Genomic DNA, 18,869 nt, shown 5'->3' with positions numbered 1-18,869 from the left:
TAGTGAAAAAATGAGGTAAAAAAAGACACGACCGCTTCAAGGATATGTTTTTGTCGGATTTCAGCCAATGGCATCGCTCCACGGTTCGCGTGCATTTTTATTCGAGTGGTATACAAAAAGCAAGTGCAACGGCACGGATACGCTGCCGACGATGGCATTTGTATTTCTTCCTTCGTTCGCCTGGCCCCAGAAGGACTCGATGGACTCGTCGTCGGCTGCGCATAGCATCACGCTCGACCCGACGGACTCGCTCGCGTTCGCGCTCGCGCTGGGCAGCTCGCCGCAGGCCGCGCTCGTCATCTCCAACCCGAGCAGCGTCGAAAACGTGGCCTTCAAGGTCAAGACGACGCGGCCGATGCGGTACCTCGTGCGGCCCAACCAGGGCGTGATCGGCCCCAACAGCTCGGCCACCGTGCTCGTGATCTTGCAGCAGAAGGACTGCGACGAGCTCCTCCGCCTCGACGCGTCCGAGCGCCAGCTCTCGAACGACAAGTTCCTCGTCCAGTCGGTCGGCGTCGACGCTGAATTTTGCGACCTCCTGACGAAAAAGTCGGCCAAGGAGGTCATGGACGACCTCACGACGCTCTGGGCCAACGCCGAGAAGAAGACGATTAGCAACAAGAAGCTCCGGTGCCGCTTTGTCGAAGGCAGCAGCATGGACGTGAGCACGCCGAGCCAGCTCACAAGCGCGCTCCTCGAGACGCCACCCGAGGCCGCGCCCAAGCCGCTCTCGACGCAGCAGTCGATGTATGCGTCCACCGCCGAGGACTCGATCCGACAGGAGATGATGGCCGAGATGGCTGTCTTGCGCAAGAAGTACGACGAGGTAGCCATCCAATCGCATCGCCCCATTCGCTTACTCAACGTCGTCATTAGCTCGTGGCCTTTACCGTGCAATTGACGGCGCAGCGCGATACCCTCATGGGCGACCTCGACAAGTCGCGCCAGCAAAACCAGAAACTCACGACCGAGCAGCAGCGATTGAAGCGGCAGACGTCGGACATGGTCGACCTTGCGCCAGCAAGGCCCAGGGCAGCGCCGACGACGCGACGACGACCACCGGCAACGCGTCGCCCGCGCGCGCGCCTGTGGCAGCCACCAAGGTACAACACCCACGCGAACCCCTCGTCGTCTCATGCACCCTCGTCTAGCCGCCTCTCACATTATTTCACGTTCTCATCTGCGCGATCCTCTGCTTCCTCATCGGTCGCTACTACGGCTAGCTAACCACAAGTCGTCGTCCGGTGCTCCTCCGAGTGGTCTCTTGCGCACCAATATAAGCGTATCGACTTGGTCGTTTTGCCTTGGCCTCCTTACGCCGCAAGGACGTAGCGCTCGCTTGAGCGTGCTCGTCTATACTACCAAGGCCATACACTTGACGTCAAGTTTATGGCCTTGAGACCGCCCACCGCCTTTGTCTTTTCTGCACACACAAGGACATGGACAAGAACATGGACATGGACGAGCGACGGTTTTATTACAGGGGTCAATTCAAAATGTTGGCAAAGCTCATCTTCTGCCGCGTCGGTGACGGCGAGTCGGTCCCCGTCGTCGCGGCAGGTTGTCGCTTGCGCTTTGGCCGGACCTTGGATGCGTCCGATGACGTCGTGCTGTCATCGTCGTTGCCGTCGTCTTCGTCGTCGGCGTCTTCCGAGTTGGAGTTGGAGACCGAATTCGTCGGCGACAGACTCTCTTCGGTCTTCTTGAAGCTAAACGACTCGTCCCGCAGCGCATGGACGGCGTGGAGGGACACTTTGCTGCGCTCGGCGGCCTTGGCGCTCGGCGTCGGTGACGGAGCTACCTTGGCCACCGCCGGCGCCGCGTCCTTTTGCGACAGCTGCAGCATCGTGTACCCGAGTTGCAGCTCGAGCGTCCGGTCCTGTGGCGCCGTCGAGTCGTCGTGCTGGGTGATGGTGGAGCCGGTGGCGTCCATAAATATCGTCTCCACGCGGTGGATCATCGTGAGTAGCTGCGAGTACGTGGCGAACGGCTGCTTGTTGAGCACTTGCTCGACAAACTTGGTCCGGGTGTTGTAGCCCGTCCATTTGTCGTGCTTCTTGAGAATCTAGATAGGATCTTGTCACGAACCGTAAGACTAGATGCAAGGAAACGCGTACCTTGGAGATACCAGAGTAGTTGATCAGCGCAAAGTTCTCGAGCAGAAGCATCTCCTTGAAGAGCGCGACGCACGCGCCCATGATCTGCGTCTTGGTATCTTGGTTCGCATCGCGCGCTTGCTACACGCACCGCTCGCCTCGAAAGAAAGCATGTTTCGCCACGTACCTCGAAGGCCTTGAAGTGTGTCTCGAGGTGGCCCAGCAGATCGCCATACCGCTGCTGTGTCTTGACGAAGAAGTCGGCAATCTTGGCCATGTCGGCGCGCAGCGTGCGGAAGAAGTTCATCTCGTTCACCGATTCGCCTATGCAGGAGGCGCGCATGAGGCCATGATGGGCGAGACACGGGCGTAGGGTACGGATGGACTCGTTGTCGCTGTTTTGCTTGGCAGCCTCAATGAGCTTTTCTTTCTTGAGCTTGTCGTGCTTGGGGATCTGCGCGCAGTCCTTGATGATGCGCTTGAGCTGCTTGTAGTTGACCCACGACCGCTCGTACTCGGAGGACGAGAGCTCGATGGACTGCGTGAGCACCTTGCCGAACTTCATGCTGCTCGTGCGCCAAGCCCAAAGTCGGTGGTCGCAGCTTTACCTGCTGCGGGAAAGCGTCGCTTTTCGTCCAATGAAAAGCGCCGACGATGGCATCTCGGTGCAATTAAATTGCCACGTGGTTTCCATACAAGGCCGAGATCTTTGACGAGTATTTTTATTGATCGACGCACCCAGATTCCCTGCCTTGCAACGGACTGGATTAAAGTATAGACGACGAACGACAGGTCGGTGCATACAAATACCAAGATAGTGCTCGGACGCTCTGAAACCGGCGCCGGGTTCTTTTTTCCCAACACGGAGTAGCAAGCAGCTGGTATATCCGTTATGTCTTGAGCTTTCAACTTTCAACTTGCAACTTTAGTGTTAGTAGGTCGATCACAGCATTGTACAAACTAAGTTCGTATGCCTCCGCTCCAGATTCAAGAGGACTCGACTGAGTAGCCAACAAGTCGAGTCGATCTGTCGGTTCGATAGCGAACCCCATGGAAACGTCGTCGTCGTCGTCGCTGACGTCCAGAGAGAGGTCGTCCGTAGACGAGGCGGGCGGTCATTACGAAATAAATTGCATGCAGATGCTTGTACTACCCACGATTGCAAGCCACCGCTCCACCAATTCGCTCCACCACCATGGTCCACCACGGCTCCTGTAGCCGCACGGGATATTCAGGAGCAGAGCCACGCGTCGCCGTTGGCATCATCGTGCATCCTTCTCCAGTGGCGATCGTCCAGATCGAGTGCAAGAATGGCCCTTTCCTCAACAACACAGAGAGGTGCATCGCTGACATGCTTGAGGAAAGGTGCATCCTGGATGCAGGCGAAACGGCTGCAAGGAACGAAGAATGGATGCGACGACCACCGACAAGTTCCCGCCCCGCTCAAGGTATACTACCGGTAGTTGGAAGGAGCCACCAGCTGCATGCGTCTGCGTATGCTCACGTACGCTGCAGGTTGCCGTCCGTGCACCCGCATCAGCAGCAGTGTACGAGCACGTTTATCAAAGTTGACGTATGCAAGCCCATCCTCGCAGGCAGCAATACGGAGGATGGCATCGACGGCTTCACGGCTCGCACCGTGACGCATCAGGTTCAATGGATCGTCATCCCACCCTATGCAACGGCGCTAAAGGACGCATCGTGCACCTCCTACTGTAGCTCCTCAGCGATACCTGCGCGGCGCCAGCGCCGTCGCTCGTGACACTCATGGCCCAGCGCTTGCGGGCAGTCGAGGCGCAGCTCGTTGACCTTCGCGCCGAGGTCGCGCAAAAGCAAGCCATCATCGATGGGCTACATGCCCAGCTGCAGTCCAACAACGCGACCGTAATGATCCCTCGGCGCTGAAAGCGGATGCGATGCAAAGGATGCTGTCTAGGGCGCCTGTTTAGAGGAGCACGGTGGGGAGCTTCACCGGCTACGACACGAGGTGCAAGCTATGCACGCCTTCCTCGCCGACTACGGCCTCGAGTGGGTCGGCGCGACTCCTGTCGAGCTCGACGACGCCCAACCGCAGCTCGTCGACGAGCTCATTGCGCAAGTCGAGCGCCTCAACGCAGCTGCGAGCAGCCTCGTCGTACACTCACTCGTCCTATGTAAAGAGCGCTTATCGTCTGATAGGTGGTCAAGGCGCCCGGTGATTCGCAGGTGCGTCGCTGTCGCTCATCCAAAAATGCGACGAGATCGTCAGGTCCACCACCTCAATGAGCGCGAGCGTCTGCGCATGGTCATCTACCGCAACGGTCTCGTGCTGAAGCGGGGGCCCTTCCGGTATGTCTTCGCTCCATAGTGGAAGGGGAGTCGAACGTCAAGGCTAGTCCATACGGGGACGTTGCCACGCAAGAGCTAATTCAAGTCGGATTGTGTCGTGGGCGAGATGTTGCTGCTCATCAGGACGGTGCGCCTAGGACCTACTGGACGGCTACTACCCGTTTGAGCTAAAAGAGACGTACCCTGATGGCGTATGTTGTTGCGACGCGTCTTGGGCGATGACATCAGTGTACTAGGTTCGATTTGATATTGTCGACCAGCGGCACTCGACTTTTGCGACGACGACGAGTCCCAAATGCCACTCGCTGGCGTCCGTCGGCGCAGCAACGGTGAGCAGTCTCGAGCATGAATGCCGACGCAGTGCAACTCAGATGCAACTGCCCACCTTTTGAACGCACTCCCGGCGTCCGTCATTCGCAACGGCTCGATCGTACCGATCCGTGGCGAGATCGCCGACCTTCTCGCACCTCGCGCGTCGGCGACAGAAGCGCGTGTGAAGACGCTATCGCCGGGTGCGAATCGTCGAGTGGCCTCCTCTCTACTGCACGGTCGTTCTAGATGGCATCGCCCAGCTTCAGATTCGATCGCCCGACCAGACCGTCGTCCTCCAGATCCCAAATGACACGACGTTGCGAGACGTCAAGGCCGAGATTGCCGCAATGTGGTATTGGATTGCCTCGTTTTGGACACATCGACCACACATATTGGTGGACTAGGGGCTATTCACCGTCAACCTTTCAGCTCGCCTCGGCCTTTCCGCCACGCGTTCGTCCTGTCTGCATCGCTGGAAACCCTCGCATCTCCGTGTTGTAGGCGTACGACGACGAGTCGCGCACGCTTCGGGACGAAGGCTTGCTGCCCCGAGCGACGCTGCACGTTCGATTTCTTTAACTCTTTTTCTGTCCGAGTGGTGTGCATGCGACGCGCCTGGCTACCGCAGGCCGAGCGCTCGCGTCGCGTTCAAAGAGTCTGCATAGCAAGGGTTCGAAGAGAAATTCTCTCTTAAAGATGCAGCCACGGAGATGTATGGCTTTGATGCAACGGTACTCGTCCTCACGAGGCTGTGTTTCGGGGTATGACCAGTTGCAAATGGCAAGACGACCGACGCAATACCGCTGCGCTGTCATCGAAAAGTAGAGCGTCGTGGTGCCTCCCTCCCTACTACGGTACTAGTGTGCTACGTTCAAGAACGTCCAAAGGTCATGCTGCGCCATGGTCGCAAAAGACGCTCAAGATGCCGATTCGGGTCTTCAAAGCAGAGTCGTCTCGCTTTCAGCCTCGCGATGCAAGCGGCCATAGCTCCCATGCCGACTGGTACGCGTCGTTCCAGCAGGACCATGCTACCTGCTGGCATTTCGTCGGTGACGCGAGCACGTCCTTTTTCTGCTAGTGGAGAAAAGCATTGTCGGACGAGGTCATGCTTCTTGGTAATGGCGTTGACCGTCCATGCTCGCGACGTTGCATCCAAATCTGCACCATCTTGCAGTTCCAACGGGTTCGCCGGTTGGCGCCATTTCAACCCGAAAGTAGGTGCAAAGCAACCCTTTTATGGCACACTTGAGCGCAAAGGCCGCCAAAAACCCTCCTTTTTGTCGAAAACGGCTGTTCATTGCGCGCAGGGAGCGTTCATTTCAGAGAGGTTTTCAGCGAGTGGGTTTCCAAACGCCGATTGACTGGCTAGGGCGCCACTAAGATCAAGTGCAATCTGAGTGTTGTAGCACTACGACATCGCCATGGTGAAGCGCAAGAAGCACGATAAGGACAAGTACTACAACCTCGCGCGCCAGCAAGGCTACCGCGCGCGGTCGGCCTTCAAGCTCATCCAGCTCAACAAGAAGTACGACTTCCTCTCCAAGGCCAAGGTCTGTATCGATCTCTGCGCGGCGCCCGGCGGGTGGTGCCAAGTCGCGGCCAAGTACATGCCGGCGTCGTCGATCATTCTCGGTATCGATCTGCTGCCGATCCGTCCGATCCGCGGTGTGAAGACGTACCAATGCGATATCACGACGGCGCGCTGTCGCCAGATCATTCGCCAGGAAATGCAGTCGTGGAACGCCGACGTCGTGCTCTGCGATGGCGCGCCCAACGTCGGTGCCGAGTACTCGAAGGATGCGTACGTGCAGAACGAGCTCGCGCTCATTGCGCTCAAGCTCGCCGTCGACGTCATGGGCAAGGGCGCGACCTTCGTCTCCAAGGTCTTCCGCTCGCAAGACTACAACGCGCTCGTGTGGGTCTTCAAGCAGCTCTTCAAGAAGGTGTCGGCGACCAAGCCGCTCTCGTCGCGTAACGAGTCGGCCGAAATCTTCGTCGTCTGCGAAGACTACCTTGCGCCGCACTCGATCGACCCGAAGCTCCTCGACCCTGAGCACGTCTTCTCGGCGCTCGAGAAGGACGCCGAAGGCGGCCTCACGATCTTCCACCCCAAGTACGGCACGCAAAAGCGTCATCGTGAAGGTACCGTTGCATGTCCTCTGTGTATTTGGCTGCATTCTCTAGAGTCTCTGGCTGTCGTTCCTTCCTCTATCGACACGCCGGTGCTACTTGCAGCCGACAGCAATATCAAGCGGTGCGCCACCGACGTCTTCTCTACGACGGCTGGCGCATCGAGATCTATGACATTTCTTTCCGATATGTAGTATAAACGGCCGACTGATCCGCTTGACTAGGTTATGACGACGACCTTGGCCAGACCCTCACGCGTGTCAAGACCATCACCGAGTTTGTCGAGTCGAACGACCCGATCCGCCTCCTCACCGACTGCACGTCGTTCAAGTTTGAACAAGCCGATGCTATGTTCCTCGAGCACGCGGCGACGACGACCGAGGTCAAGGCGTGCCTTGCGGATCTCAAGGTACAACCGATTTACGATTGGCAATGCGAAGGCGCGACGCGGTGTGATGACTGAAACTCACCTGTCGGGGAGATCCACTGTTGTCCTGGCGCCCGCTTAAGTGCGGGACAACCCACCAGGAGCCGGTGCGGTCGCTGCACGAGAGCTTGCATTCGTGCATGTCTGACCTCGTCGCGCCTTTCCCAGATTGCACTTTCTGTGCGACACACATTCTCATCACCTCTCTGATCTTAGGTCCTCGGCAAGGGTGATTTCAAGAGCCTGCTCAAGTGGCGCACCAAGATGCAGGTGTACCGCGACGAGCTCCTCAAGGCCGCCCAAGGCGAAGAGGAGGTCGCCGAAGAGGAAGCTGTTGTCGCGACCATCACGGCCAACGTCGAACTGACGGAGGAAGAGAAGAACGCGGCGATCCGCGAAGAACTGGCGCAGCTCCGTGCGAACGTGCTCGCCAAGAAGAAGCGCGAAAAGAAGAAGGTGCGTCGATTGTCCTTGATGTGCTGCATATGTTTGTGGACGTCTGTATGACTGGAGTCTATCCCAGTGGTCCTTGGCATCTGTAGCCACTGCATGGACTAACCCTCCTGACCCCCGTAAAGCTCCTAGAGCAAGTCGGCGGTGTCGAGGCTGCGTCGTGTCCTTGCTTGGCGCGGGGCGTCTCGGTGTCGTCGTACATTTGTGTCTGCTTTTTTCTGCATTTTTCATATTTTATGTTTTTGCTGGATCCAAAAGTCCTTGTCGTTGCGAACCATCGACTCGCTATGGTCCTTGAACAGACCGACTATTGAAATCAGCGATAGAAACTTGATCCTTCAGCTGTATCCACCTCTTTCACGTGGGGTTGCGGTACCGTTTGTGGCTCAGACATTGTCTCTTAGCATAGTTTTGAAGTTTTTTCTGAGCACGCAACTGATGCAATATACACCTGTAGGAGCGTGAAAAGAAGGCCAAGGAACGTCTTCGCGCGGCCATGGGCATGTCGGAAGCCGGTATCGAACTCACGGACGACGGCCAAGCCTTTAGCCTCAAGAAGCTCGGCCTCGGCAAATCGAACATCAACGATCTCGACGATGGCGCCTACGCGTCGGCCTCCGACTCGGACGAGCTCCTCGAACCCGAACACGGCAACGGCGACGACGACGATGACGACGACATGGCTGCCATCATGGAGTCGCAGATGGAGAAGCTCTACGACGAGTACCTCTCTCGCAAGGGCGATGGTGCCAAGACTAAGAAGGCGATCAAGCGCTCCAAGGTCGCCAAGCGTGCGCTCGCCGGCGAGGCGCTGGTCGAGGACCACACCATGTTTGACGGCGACAACGAGGCGTACGAGAAGATGATCAACCCCGAGGAGGTACGCTTGCATTCCCGTTTGCATATCTCCCCCGCTATCGTGTTGTCTGTTCCGGGCTCTCCGTGCTCTTGTTCAGTTGTCAAACTCGGGGCACAGTCACGGACACGACTTATGTCTGACCGGCTGGCCGTTCTGGCCTTCCGGTCCTTCCCGCGTCCTACATTTCTTCCACTCTGTATTTGTGATCCAGTGGCTGATCCACTGTCTTGCTGTAGAGCTCGGACGAGTCGGACGTTGAAGAAAACCCGCTGGTCGTCTCGCTCAAGCAGCCCGTGCGCCCGTCGGCCGCGGTCTCTCGCTGGTTCTCGGGCAACAAGCTCTTTGAGGACGTCAAGGACACGCCGACCGTCGTCGTCGACAAGGACGGTGACGTCGTGCCCGTCATGCCCATGACGGACAAGGAGATCCGTCACAAGAAGCGCAAGGACGCGGCCGACCGCAAGGAGCGCCGCGCGGCCAAGAAGCAGCGTCTCGAAGACGAAGAGCTCGCGCGGCTCGCGTCCGACGACGAAAACATGGACGCCGGTGACGACGAGGATGACAAGAAGGGCAACAAGACGCCGTTGACGGCCGAGCAGCTCAAGCGCAAGCACGAGAAGGAAGCGCTCATCAAGGCCGGCATGGGCGCGCCGCTCGTCGCGACGCCGCTCTCGACCAACTTTGAAGTGGTCAAGGCCGACCCGGAGCTCCCGGCCGTCGATACGCGCAAGTTTGACTCGGACCATGAAGACTACGACGAGGAAGACCACGCCCGGACGATGGCGCTCGCGCACATGATGCTCCGCCGCGACACGGCCAAGGACCTCATCGACAACTCGTACAACCGGTACGCGTGGAACGACGCGGCCGACCTCCCGGACTGGTTCCAGGACGACGAGGAGCGTCATTACCGTCCGCAGATTCCGGTGCCGAAGCATTTGATGATGCAGATGAAGGAGCGCTTCATGGAGATGGCGACCAAGCCGGTCAAGAAGGTGGCCGAAGCGCGCGCCCGCAAGCAGCGCCAGCAGCTCAAGAAGATCAAGATCGCCAAGAAGAAGGCCAACGACATTGCCAACTTGCCCGATATGTCGACGCGCGAGAAGCTCAAGGCGATCGACAAGGCCATGAAGATGGCCAAGACGAAGAAGGAAAGCAAGCTCTACGTGGTCTCGCGCCGCGGGCGCACGGCCGCCAACTCGAAGGCCTTCAAGAAGGGCGACAAGGGCGCGACCAAGGTCGTGGACCCGCGTATGAAGAAGGACAAGCGCAACGGGGAGAAGCGCGCCAAGCGCGGCAAGAAGTAGAGACGACGACGTGAAAATTTCGACGACGCCTTGAGCCCATTTCCTAATTTAATCGTTTCATTCTGTGCCTACAACCAAAACGAGTTTGCCTCCACCTTGCCAGAGGTGTGCCCATAGCGCTTCTGTCAGAGGTGTGTGCTTGCTGATGGTATTCGTCTCGCCTTGGTCTGATAAGGTCGCTCCGGCATACCGGTTATTGTGTGGCAAGTGAGCCCAACCCTAATTGTTGCCCCTCCATGGTACTAGTCCACACCTCCATGCGTGAATGGGCGAGTATGGACGACTGCCCCTTGGTGACCGGCAGGGCTCGGTGGCCGGTACGCCGACTGCATTGTAGTACTACCTGGCGTCAAGGCCATGAATACATGAATTAGTTGTGGCCTTGCTGGTATCGTATCGGAAGATTGAAACTCGTCAAGGATAAGAGCTTAGTCGGCCCCACTCATTTCATAGTGTGAGAAGAAATGCTCTGGTACGGGGTTGGTGACGCGATCGTGTCGAACGCAGACGGTGCGTCGCCACGAGTCCGTCGACCGCCGCAATGTCTCTGGATGCCGGAATTGGAACGTCATGCTTGTGCAGCTGGCAAGAGGATGGCGACCGAATTGAACGGGAGCGCGGACGACCTGCAGCGGCCGGCGGTGGCGACAGGACGGTCGCCAGCACTTTGGCTGCAACGACTCTAGCGCAACAGACGTGTTGAGCCATTCCATCATGAGCTGCGGGAGGACACTTTCCACTGTGAGTACGAGATCCGCCTCGATCAAGTGAATGCAAGAGCCGACGCCAACTGCAGAGAGGTAGCTGTTGGCGAGCGTGAGGCGCCTCAGGGCCGCGTAGCTGGCCACAACGTCCCCAACGTCAATGGGCCTCGCCACCGTGTCGTCAACCAAACGCAGCGTCGTGCAGATGGAGGAGCGCGGTCGTACTCTGCGTCCTGTCGAGTCGGACGTGCGCGAGCGGGTGCGAGCGAAACGAGTGTCGCCGCCTGGATCGCGTCACAGTCCGACGTAGTATCCAAGTCATCGAGCGCTAGCGATGCGGACCGAGCAATCGCATCAGCAAGAGACGTGACATCGGTCACCGGGCACTGGAGGCGGCGTAGACCGTCGCAAGCCAGGTGATGAAGTGGTTGCTGCGTCGGTTGTGCGGGTCGCTGAAGGAAGGCAGCGTCATGACTGCATCGGGAAATGCATCGGCGGTCGCTTGGTCCGATCCAAACGCAAACCCAGCGTGCGCACGTTGACGCAGCGTCTCAGGGCGGCGCAGACCACGAGCCGGTTCGGGTCGACACCGTCGGTGGTCGCATCGAACGGCTTGTCGCTGACCGAGCATTTGATGGACGAAATCTTGGTGGCCCACTTGTTGGCAATGTCCAACTAGGTCGCATGCATCTCGTCGTTGCCAATTTTGACACTTGAGAGCTGGATCTGCGGCACATTGCCCAACGCGTGTCGGAGCTCGCGTCACGCGGCCCTGCGCGACCGTCTTTGCGACATCCAAGAGGTTTAGTTGGATCGAGGAAAACGCGGGCAGCGCCTCGAGCGCGCGACGCAGGTAGACGCTCGGGATCTTGAGCAGCTTGACGCACGGCCAATGACGGCGCAAGTGCCATGAGGCGACCAAACGTCTTGAGGCGTACGAATGGTAGAGACAAGAGACCGGTCGGGAACGCTGCAACGTCGTCCCAAGAGAGCATCGCGAGGAGCTGCGTGAGGAGGTAGGCGTCGTTAGAAAGGGCGGGCAGCCGTCGCCCGGGGCTGGGTGGTCTCTTGTGCTCTGTGTGAAGCGATCCCAGTGCCCACCGCTCGGTCGTTGCGGCTCGAGATGGCGCCTTGCGAGACGTGGGCTGCTGGTGCGGCTGTCACCGCCATGGTGGGCGCGAGTGCGTCCGGCGTCGTCGTCATGCTCGTCGGCGCTTGATCCGGCAAATGGCGCTCGTCGACCTGCACTGTACGCGTCTCGGATGCATGGGGCGACCTGATTGGACAAAAACGACGAGGAATGATGGGCAACTAACTGACCAGGCTAGCGTATCATCGTGAGAGTCTGAAAATCCCAGTGGGTTCGTGTCAATACTGGATATCAACTAGTGGCATTCGATAAACGTAGCGACCCTACTATCCGTTTCATGGCTCTGGCGCGACTACAAGTCTCTTCTCCAGGGGCAGCTTGCGGCTGCGCTTTGTCGTTCGAACCCAAGTACGCACTGAGCGTATCAAGGAGATTCTTGGCAGCGACGATACTGGAGCTGCTTCAGCGGGGCTTTGTCATCATTGTCATTGTTTGTCGCCGGGATCTGCGTCATGGAGAAAATGCAGAATGAGCTAGCGATGCCATGTACGTTTCTACTTGCAAAAGCAAATGCAGATGCTCTTGTTGGCGTAAAATGATGTACTTCAGTAAAGGAAAATCAGATCTTGGCTCTGCCCACTCGAGGGAAAGTGGCATCTAGGACCATGCCACGGACGACACCAAGGGCTGTGGAGAAAGCGAACCTATATCTCGGCTATCTCCAACGAATGTATTTGTTGCGACACGCCACTGTGTTTGCCCATAAGCTGGACGATGGTTTGGCAACATCTTATCGAGCACTAGTGTGAATCAAAAAGATAGCCATATCTTTATCCGTATCCGGATTGTGTGATTCTCGATGCGGCTGTCCATTCACGTAGTGTAGCAAGCTGACAAGCCGCAGCTTGTCTTTAGTTGAGACTGTGTGAGCTTGTCGCTATGCAAAAGTCGACAACACGGGCGTCGAGTGGCTGTCGCCAATTCAAAACTAGACTGTACCTCCTTTGTCCGCCTCAAATCAAACAAAATTGAGAGGAACAGCTCACTTTATACATGTATATCGACACTAGGTTGCTAGTAAATGTGATGCGCATATTGTGCACGTACGATACAAGCAGAGACGGCAGCCGATGCGTCTTAGACACCGACGTACGCAAAGAGGATGAGACTCAACGACATGATACCCATGCCGCCGAGGATCGCGATCGAGACGGCGTTGCCATCGGGGCAGAACTTGACGGCCGACGGGATGAGTTCCTTGATCGAGAGCGTCACCATCATACCAGCGACGAGACCAAACATAGCACCTTCCACTGTCGGGTTGAGGCCGTCGCCGAGGATGAAGAAGGCGAGGATCGCGCCAAGCGGCTCGGCGAGCGACGACGCACAGGCCCACCAGAAGGCTTTGCAGCGGTTGTTGGTCGCAAAGTAGACGGGCGTCGCGACGGCAATGCCTTCCGGGATGTTGTGCAGCGCAATACCAATGGCCAGCGTCGCGCCGACCTTGAGGTCGTGGACCGCCGCCGTGTACGTAGCAATACCTTCCGGGAGGTTGTGGATCGCAAGCGCAATGGCCGTGAGGACACCCGTGCGGTTCATGGCTGCCTTTTCCTTGCCAGCAAGCGCCTCCTTGTCCGTATCAGTAGGCGTCGTGAGGGGGGCATGGCCGTCAACGACTTGCTCGAGGCGCGCGAGGTCGGCGAGGTCGACTTCGTCCTTAAGGTCGGGCGAGAGGCGGTGCACGAGCGCATCGAGAAGGTAGATGATCCCAGCGCCAACGGCAAAGCAAATGTTGGTAAAGACCCACGCGTTGCCTTCGCACGTCGAGTCGCACTCGCCGGCCTCGTCGGCGTTGCCAGCCTTGAACTGCTCGACCGACTCGTTGAAGATCTCGACGAGCGAGATGAAGACCATGACACCACCGGCGAGCGCAAGCGCGATCGAGAGGTTCTTGGCGTTGGCCATCTTGACCATGGACGCGCTAAAGATGACGAGACCGCCGATGCAAGTCGCGAACGCCGCGGCCCACGTGAGCGCAAAGGCGATGCCGACTTCCTTGGTGATTTCCGGCATTCTTCTTGTTGTTCGAGTTGTTGGTGGGAACGCGGAGGAAGAATGGATTGGGACGTGGGGCTGTCGAGTACGGTCGAGACGGCTACGGCCATTCGCTAAAGAGGTGTCATAGACAGTACGAAACCCACGCGTCGTGGACAAGACCGGGACAGCTGTCCGCTGTATACTACAAAACAGTGTAGAGCGGCGTAGTGCCGTCTATCATGGATAAGGATGAGAGCTGCTTTTGAAGGTAAACTGCTTCAGGAGGCACCCACGAGACATGGAGCTAACGTGACAGGCTCTTGTCCCAAACGTCGTTCGTCAAGGACACGCAGTGACCACTGTATGTCAGGACCATCGACAGCCAATGAGCAGACGCGCGACGTGGGATTGGAGCAAGGCAACACGAATGGAGTGAGTACAGCTCTGCCTTGCCGTCTCGTCACAGACAGGCAGAGCGGACAGATCATGATGTGGCCTTTTGCAATGCGATACGTCTAGGACTCTTCACTGCCATCCGAAGCCGACCGTACTCGTACAGTATGTACATGTATATGTTGCCGGAGTGATCCTGCCCCACGGCGCCAAGATGCCAGGATTTCGAATAACGCAAGGACCCTCTTGTAGTTTATCGATGGTATCGACGCGTCTTTGTCTCGCGCGTGTTTTTGAGCTCTAGCTTTGCATCGTCGAGGATCGTAGTATCTTTGGCTTGGATTGGTGTCGAGGTGACGTGCTTCGGATCGATTGCATTGCGGTGACCGCGGTTGCGTTGACGATCACCAACAACTCTAGTATGAAGGGCGACGCTGGCGATGCCAGCTCTTGCGCATCGCCCAACCGCCGGATAAGAAGAAAATGGCGCGTGAGCATGTTGTGACTGAAGTTCAACTTTATGGTGCAGCGAATGCGGTGCCGTAGGTTGACAGTAGGGAGCACGGACACGAAATGTGATCTCGGACGCGTCGACATGGTGCGCTTGATGTCAACGAGGCGCACGTCTCTGCGAAACGTGTGAATCAGCCGCGAAGTGCGGATCGTCCAGTCGTTCCGTCAGATTCGACGAGAAGTGGCTTGTGACCTTTGGGACAGCGACCGAGCTCTTCCACGGATGTGAGAGCGCGTTGACTCGATCTTCGACTCTTTGTCATGGAGCCAACTCAAGTACTTGCTCGCATACTGCAAGTATCCAACAGTTGACGAGCTATGCGCCACAGCTACATGGACTGAGGCTCGAGGCAATAGCCTCAGAATAGTCTTGCCCGAGGCTCAGCGCCGGCGATCAACACCAGAGTTATATGCAAGAGCAATTTTTGGTTTCAAAAGTCTCTGAAAAAGCAAAAATGAATGTTTGGTCGTAGCAAGCAATTTGTCGGTCGTGCGTCTGCTTAGGCGCCGACGTACGCAAAGAGGATGAGACTCAACGACATGAGTCCCATGCCGCCGAGGATCGCGATCGAGACCGCGTGGCCATCGGGGCAAAACTTGACGGCCGACGGAATCAGCTCCTTGATCGAGAGCGTCACCATCATACCCGTGACGATACCAAACATGATACCTTCCACGGACGGGTTGAGGCCGTCGCCGAGGATGAAGAAGGCGAGGATCGCGCCCAGCGGCTCGGCGAGCGACGACCCGCAGGCCCAGAAGAACGCCTTCCAGCGGCTGCCGGTCGCAAAGTAGACGGGCGTCGCGACAGCAATGCCTTCCGGGAGGTTGTGCAGCGCAATACCAATAGCCAGCGTGGCACCGACCTTGAGGTCGCGGACCGCCGCCGTGTACGTGGCCACGCCTTCCGGAAGGTTGTGGAGCGCAAGTGCGATCGCTGTGAGGACACCCGTGCGGTTCATGGCCGCCTTGTCCTTGTTGGCGAGCAAATCAATGTCCGCTTCGTTGTTTCTAGGCGTCACAAGAGGCATGTGGCCGTCGACGACCTGCTCGAGGCGCGAGAGATCCGCGACGTCGATCTCATCCTTGAAATCGGGCGAGAGGCGGTGCACGAGCGCATCGAGAATGTAGATGATGGCAGCACCGACGGCAAAGCAAATGTTGGTAAAGACCCACGCGTGACCTTCGCATGTCGGGTCGCACTCGCCGTTCTCATCCGCATTGCCAGCCATAAACTGCTCGACCGACTTGCCAAAGATTTCTACGAGCGAGATGAAGAGCATGACACCACCGGCGAGCGCAAGCGCGATCGAGAGGTTCTTGGCGTTGGCCATCTTGACCATGGACGCGCTAAAGATGACGAGACCGCCGATGCAGGTCGCGAACGCCGCTGCCCACGTGAGCGCAAAGGCGATGCCGACTTCCTTGGTGATTTCCGGCATTCTTCTTGTTGTTCGAGTTGTTGTTGATGGTGGTGGTGCCAAGAACGCGGAGAGTTGAAGAATGGGACAAGAAACGTGGCGCGCTAGGATCTATGTGTCCATCCATCGAACAACACGAACATTGCGTAGGTACGAGTGGTGTACGATGGCACAATACGCTGCCGCCCTCACGATACCTGTGCATGTCGAAAAAGGAACAAGTTGTCAAGATTCGAAAGTTGGAGACCGAATGCGGCCAATAAGAAATCACATGTCATTGGATTGGCTCGAGGCGACACGCAGCGGATACAGTGGGCACTAGTAACGGCAGTCGAAGCATACGTTTAGCTCGAGGTGTCGTGTCGGGTGTACATGGGAATCGTCAAGGCCGTTGTATTTTTCGTCCTCGAGAGTTGGTGGGAAATCGAGGCACGCGAGCTGCGACGCCAAGGTGTAGGCCGACGAGAAAATTCTGCGATGTGCTGCGCTGTACGGCAGGTCTATCGACGATTGCCCGGCAGGTATGACAATTATGTTTCTAGATTCTCACGAGCACTTTAGCTATGCTCTTTCGTTCCTGCTGGAAAAGGTCCCACGTGATTTAATGAGCAAGTGGCAGCAACACGAAGGTTGCCTTATGTGACCTGTAAAAGCGGTGCTGCAAGCAACGAATTCTCAAAAAGACTTACGCAGGATCTGCCAAAGGCTAGTATGATTGAAGTTGAGTCGCATTTTGTGATGCGAAAGGTCGCCTAGTGTGAGCATATGTTGACAACGTATGCCTTTGAAGTGGTTGTGATTGTCTAGATCTTAATCATCACTCTCACTGAGTGATGGTCTCTATGCCCGCGGTTAATTTCGTGGGCTGCATGATCACTTCAACGTCATCGCACCGAAAAAGAACCGGTACGTATCTGCTGACACTCGCCCGTACACAGTATTTCGTCGCGCTGCACCTTGGCTTCGCAGCTCGCGTGCCTCGATTTCCCACCAACTTTCGAGGACGAAAAACACGAAAGGCCTTGACGATTCCCATGTACACCCGACACGACGCCTCGAGCTAAACGTATGCTTCGACTACCGTTACTAGTGCCCACTGTATCCGCTGCGTGTCGCCTTGAGCCAATCCAATGACATGTGATTTCTTATTGGCCCCATTCGGTCTCCAACTTTCGAATCTTGACAACTTGTTCCATTTTCGACATGCCGGCGCACTGGTATCGTGAGGGCGGCAGCGTATTGTGCCATCGTACACCACTCGTACCTGCGCAATGTTCGTGTTGTTCGATGGACGCACACATAGATCCTAGCGCGCCACATCACTGGTCCCATTCTCCAACTCTCCACGTACTCGGCACCACCACCACCATCAACAACAACAACAACAACGAGAATGCCGGAAGTCACCAAGGAAGTCGGCATCGCCTTTGCACTTACGTGGGCCGCGGCGGCCGCGACCTGTGTCGGTGGTCTCGTCATCTTTAGCGCTTCCATGGTCAAGATGGCCAACGCCAAGAACCTCTCGATTGCGCTTGCGCTCGCCGGTGGTGTCATGCTCTTCATTTCGCTTGTCGAGATCTTTGGCAAGTCGGTCGAGCAGTTTATGGTTGGCAATGCCGATGAGAACGGCGAGTGCGACCCGACATGCGAAGGTCACGCGTGGGTCTTTACCAACATTTGCTTTGCCGTTGGCGCTGGTATCATCTACATTCTCGATGCGCTTGTGCACCGCCTCTCGCCCGATTTCAAGGACGAGATCGACGTTGCGGATCTCTCGCGCCTCGAGCAGGTCGTTGACGGCCACATGCCTCTTGTGACGCCCAGAAACAACGAAGCGGACATTGATTTGCTCGCCAACAAGGACAAGGCGGCCATGAACCGCACGGGTGTCCTCACGGCCATTGCACTTGCGCTCCACAACCTTCCGGAAGGCGTGGCCACGTACACGGCGGCGGTCCGCGACCTCAAGGTCGGTGCCACGCTTGCCATTGGTATTGCGCTGCACAACCTCCCGGAAGGCATTGCCGTCGCGACACCCGTCTACTTTGCCACTGGCAGCCGCTGGAAGGCGTTCTTCTGGGCCTGCGGGTCGTCGCTCGCGGAGCCGCTCGGCGCGATTCTCGCCTTCTTTATCCTCGGTGACGGCCTCAACCCGAATGTCGAGGGTGTCATGTTTGGCCTTGTCACGGGTATGATGGTGACGCTCTCGATCAAGGAGCTGATTCCGTCGGCCGTCAAGTTTTGTCCCGATGGCCACGCGGTCTCGATCGCGATCCTCGGCGGCATGGGACTCATGTCGTTGAGTCTCATCCTCTTTGCGTACGTCGGTGTCTAAGTAGCTTTCAAAGGTCGTTCGGATCGTTTTTGTAGCAGCCTCGACACTTATAAACTCTTAAAGATTATGTTTTGCGATTGCACCAACCTGAGCGACTCGAGAAGGACGTGGTTATGAATGGAAACGACCACCGTCCACCAAGCACCGGACTCTACACGTCTTTGCACGCACCAGTGTAGCAGTTTGGAGCGCGGTCGATCCGAGGACGACCTGCAGCGGCCGGCGGTGGCGACAGGACGGTCGCCAGCACTTTGGCTTCGTCAGAGTCGATCCACCGACAGACGTTGCTGAGCTCGAGGCGCTCCAGTCCGCGCAGCTCAAGCTGCGGTAGAATCGCCGCGAGCGCCTCGATATTGTATAGTCGCCGGCGCACTGCAGCGACCGAAGACGAACGACTCTAGCGCAACAGACGTGTTGAGCCATTCCATCATGAGCTGCGGGAGGGACACTTTCCACTGTGAGTA

At 57.3% G+C, this 18,869-nt stretch overlaps 5 protein-coding genes across 5 annotated transcripts; 3 read left to right on the top strand and 2 right to left on the bottom strand.

The window, feature by feature from the left end:
• The first annotated feature begins 135 nt into the window (after nucleotides 1-135).
• On the top strand, nucleotides 136-1,310 carry SPRG_09866 (hypothetical protein). The gene is made up of 3 exons (XM_012349616.1): nucleotides 136-826; nucleotides 877-1,103; nucleotides 1,152-1,310. The coding sequence occupies exons 1-3, from the start codon at nucleotides 152-154 to the stop codon at nucleotides 1,225-1,227; spliced, it is 978 nt and encodes a 325-aa protein (XP_012205006.1). The 5' UTR covers nucleotides 136-151; the 3' UTR covers nucleotides 1,228-1,310.
• A 176-nt stretch (nucleotides 1,311-1,486) lies between these two features.
• Nucleotides 1,487-2,700, bottom strand: SPRG_09865 (hypothetical protein; the record flags this gene model as incomplete). The annotated part of the gene is made up of 4 exons (XM_012349615.1): nucleotides 2,475-2,700; nucleotides 2,284-2,420; nucleotides 2,118-2,237; nucleotides 1,487-2,065 (listed from the first exon to the last, which is right to left on the bottom strand). Exons 1-4 carry the CDS (start codon nucleotides 2,659-2,661, stop codon nucleotides 1,487-1,489), a joined length of 1,023 nt encoding a protein of 340 aa, XP_012205005.1. The 5' UTR covers nucleotides 2,662-2,700.
• A 3,370-nt stretch (nucleotides 2,701-6,070) lies between these two features.
• On the top strand, nucleotides 6,071-9,950 carry SPRG_09864 (hypothetical protein). Its single transcript, XM_012349614.1, has 5 exons — nucleotides 6,071-6,878; nucleotides 7,091-7,275; nucleotides 7,510-7,749; nucleotides 8,204-8,626; nucleotides 8,842-9,950. The coding sequence occupies exons 1-5, from the start codon at nucleotides 6,158-6,160 to the stop codon at nucleotides 9,910-9,912; spliced, it is 2,640 nt and encodes an 879-aa protein (XP_012205004.1). The 5' UTR covers nucleotides 6,071-6,157; the 3' UTR covers nucleotides 9,913-9,950.
• Nucleotides 9,951-10,992: 1,042 nt separating this feature from the next.
• Nucleotides 10,993-11,819, bottom strand: SPRG_09863 (hypothetical protein; the record flags this gene model as incomplete). The annotated part of the gene is made up of 5 exons (XM_012349613.1): nucleotides 10,993-11,090; nucleotides 11,141-11,291; nucleotides 11,362-11,493; nucleotides 11,555-11,620; nucleotides 11,718-11,819. 5 exons carry the CDS (start codon nucleotides 11,817-11,819, stop codon nucleotides 10,993-10,995), a joined length of 549 nt encoding a protein of 182 aa, XP_012205003.1.
• A 5,644-nt stretch (nucleotides 11,820-17,463) lies between these two features.
• On the top strand, nucleotides 17,464-18,405 carry SPRG_22252 (hypothetical protein; the record flags this gene model as incomplete). Its single annotated transcript, XM_012349686.1, has 1 exon — nucleotides 17,464-18,405. One exon carries the CDS (start codon nucleotides 17,464-17,466, stop codon nucleotides 18,403-18,405), a length of 942 nt encoding a protein of 313 aa, XP_012205076.1.
• Between the last annotated feature and the right edge of the window lie 464 nt (nucleotides 18,406-18,869).

Source organism: Saprolegnia parasitica (assembly GCF_000151545.1).
Source record: "Saprolegnia parasitica CBS 223.65 unplaced genomic scaffold supercont2.56, whole genome shotgun sequence".
Classification (NCBI taxonomy): domain Eukaryota; phylum Oomycota; class Saprolegniomycetes; order Saprolegniales; family Saprolegniaceae; genus Saprolegnia; species Saprolegnia parasitica.
This window is presented reverse-complemented; position numbering and strand designations above follow the sequence as displayed.